Here is a 1,872-nt window from a genome sequence, read left to right on the forward strand (position 1 = left end):
CTCTCTCTGGCGAATCGTCTAATTTCCTTCCTCCTTTTTCTCTTTGTTTTTTCTGTTTGCTTCTTATTACGCCACGGATGATCAGATGTACTCAAAGTCGAAAATTTCTGGCTCTGTCTATTTGCTCATTTCTGTGCTGACAGCCGCAACTCGGATCTCCTACCGACCACAAATATAGCTCCAGAATTTGTCAGTCAAACCCTCGCCAAACATGCCTTGGATTTTCATATTATGGATCAACGGAGACAAGCCTCCCTTCCTTAAGTGTATATATACCCATCTCCTGCTTCCCTATTGTATTTGCACTCCGAGGTTCTCCGCCAAAGCTCTCCCATCCCTCTCCCTCTTTCTCTCTCTTTTTTCTATTAAAATTCCATGGCTACCAGCCTTTTTAAACCGAAACCCTCTCCTCTCCCTCTCCAAACCTTCCTCCCCAAATCAAACAAGGCTCCCGTGGCGCGACTTGCCGTCACCCACAACAACTCTTCGGTGTGCCAGCAATCGGTGGCGACCACCTCCGTGGTCACTCCGGTCGTTGCACCCACTAAATCCGAGATATGCTCCTCCAATTTGGCTCGTATGTGGAGAGAGATCCAAGGTTCCGATGATTGGGAACGCCTGGTTGATCCTCTTCATCCGCTTCTCCGCAAGGAGATCATCAGATACGGTGAATTCGTCACTGCCTGCTACAAGGCTTTCGATCTCGATCCCAATTCCAAACGCTACTTGAATTGCAAGTACGGCAAGAAGAACATTCTTAGAGAAGTCGGAATGCAGAATTGCGGGTACCAAGTCACCAAGTACATCTATGCTACACCTGATATTAACATCCCCACCCAAAATGGGGCTTGCTGTGCCCGTTGGATTGGATATGTCGCAGTGGCCTCAGACGAAGAGGTGAGGAGACTCGGAAGGAGAGACATCATCGTCACCTTCCGAGGAACCGTCACCAACACCGAATGGATAGCCAATTTTATGAGCTCGCTGACTCCCGCTAGATTGGACCCTCATAACCCGCGACCAGATGTTAAAGTCGAGTCGGGTTTCTTGAGTTTGTACACGTCCGACGACAGCACTTGCAAGTTCAGCAATGGGAGTTGTCGTGAACAGCTTCTGTCGGAGCTGTCTCGGCTCATAAACATGTACAAGGATGAGGAGATTAGCATCACAGTGGCTGGTCACAGCATGGGGAGTTCTCTGGCCATGCTCCTAGCGTATGACATCGCGGAGCTTGGATTGAACACAGATGAATCGGGGCAAGAGATACCCATTACGGTTTACTCTTTTGGAGGGCCCAGGGTGGGAAATTCCGGATTTAAGGAGAGATGCGACGAGTTGGGAGTGAAGGTTTTGCGGATAGTGAACGTGAACGACCCCATTACTAAGCTCCCTGGGGTGCTCTTCAATGAGAATTTCAGGGCTTTGGGAGGGAGATATGAGCTTCCATGGAGCTGTTCATGTTATGCACATGTCGGTGTTGAGCTCGCTCTGGATTTTTTTAAGATGCAAAACCCTTCATGTGTGCATGATCTGGAAACTTATGTGAGCTGGCTGAGATGCCCCAAAATGGTGCATGTTCAAAGAGATGGGACTGACCTTATCAACAAAGCAAGGGAGTTCTTCACTGCTCAAAAGCTGGACTTGTTGCCATTGCAGCATGCTGCAAGAAAAGTTGGAACCTTGGTGCAATCTCTAAGAACATGAGACTGGAAACCCTAAATCACAATACAAATGATAAGCTTCTGCCTTGTACATTCTAGTTTTTAGGCAAATGAGCTTACTAAGAAACTTTTGGACATAATCGTATATTGTAGAGGACTTCTGCTATCATCCATGGCTCATATTCCAACAATGTATTTTAAATATTCCGTG

The 1,872-nt window shown here is 47.3% G+C and overlaps 1 protein-coding gene across 1 annotated transcript; it reads left to right on the top strand.

Annotated features, from left to right (window-relative positions):
* The first annotated feature begins 375 nt into the window (after positions 1-375).
* LOC137963350 (galactolipase DONGLE, chloroplastic) lies at positions 376-1,704 on the top strand. The gene has a single exon (XM_068810484.1). It carries the CDS (start codon positions 376-378, stop codon positions 1,702-1,704), a length of 1,329 nt encoding a protein of 442 aa, XP_068666585.1.
* Positions 1,705-1,872: the final 168 nt, after the last annotated feature.

Source organism: Aristolochia californica, unplaced genomic scaffold (genome assembly GCF_029961685.1).
Source record: "Aristolochia californica isolate CCGP_79_NKW_82.1479 unplaced genomic scaffold, dmAriCali1.0.hap1 SCAF_4, whole genome shotgun sequence".
Taxonomy (NCBI): domain Eukaryota; kingdom Viridiplantae; phylum Streptophyta; class Magnoliopsida; order Piperales; family Aristolochiaceae; genus Aristolochia; species Aristolochia californica.

Bases quoted from the DNA above. Each gene is read 5' to 3' on its own strand.
- LOC137963350 (XM_068810484.1), top strand. From the start codon at position 376: ATGGCTACCAGCCTTTTTAAACCGAAACCCTCTCCTCTCCCTCTCCAA.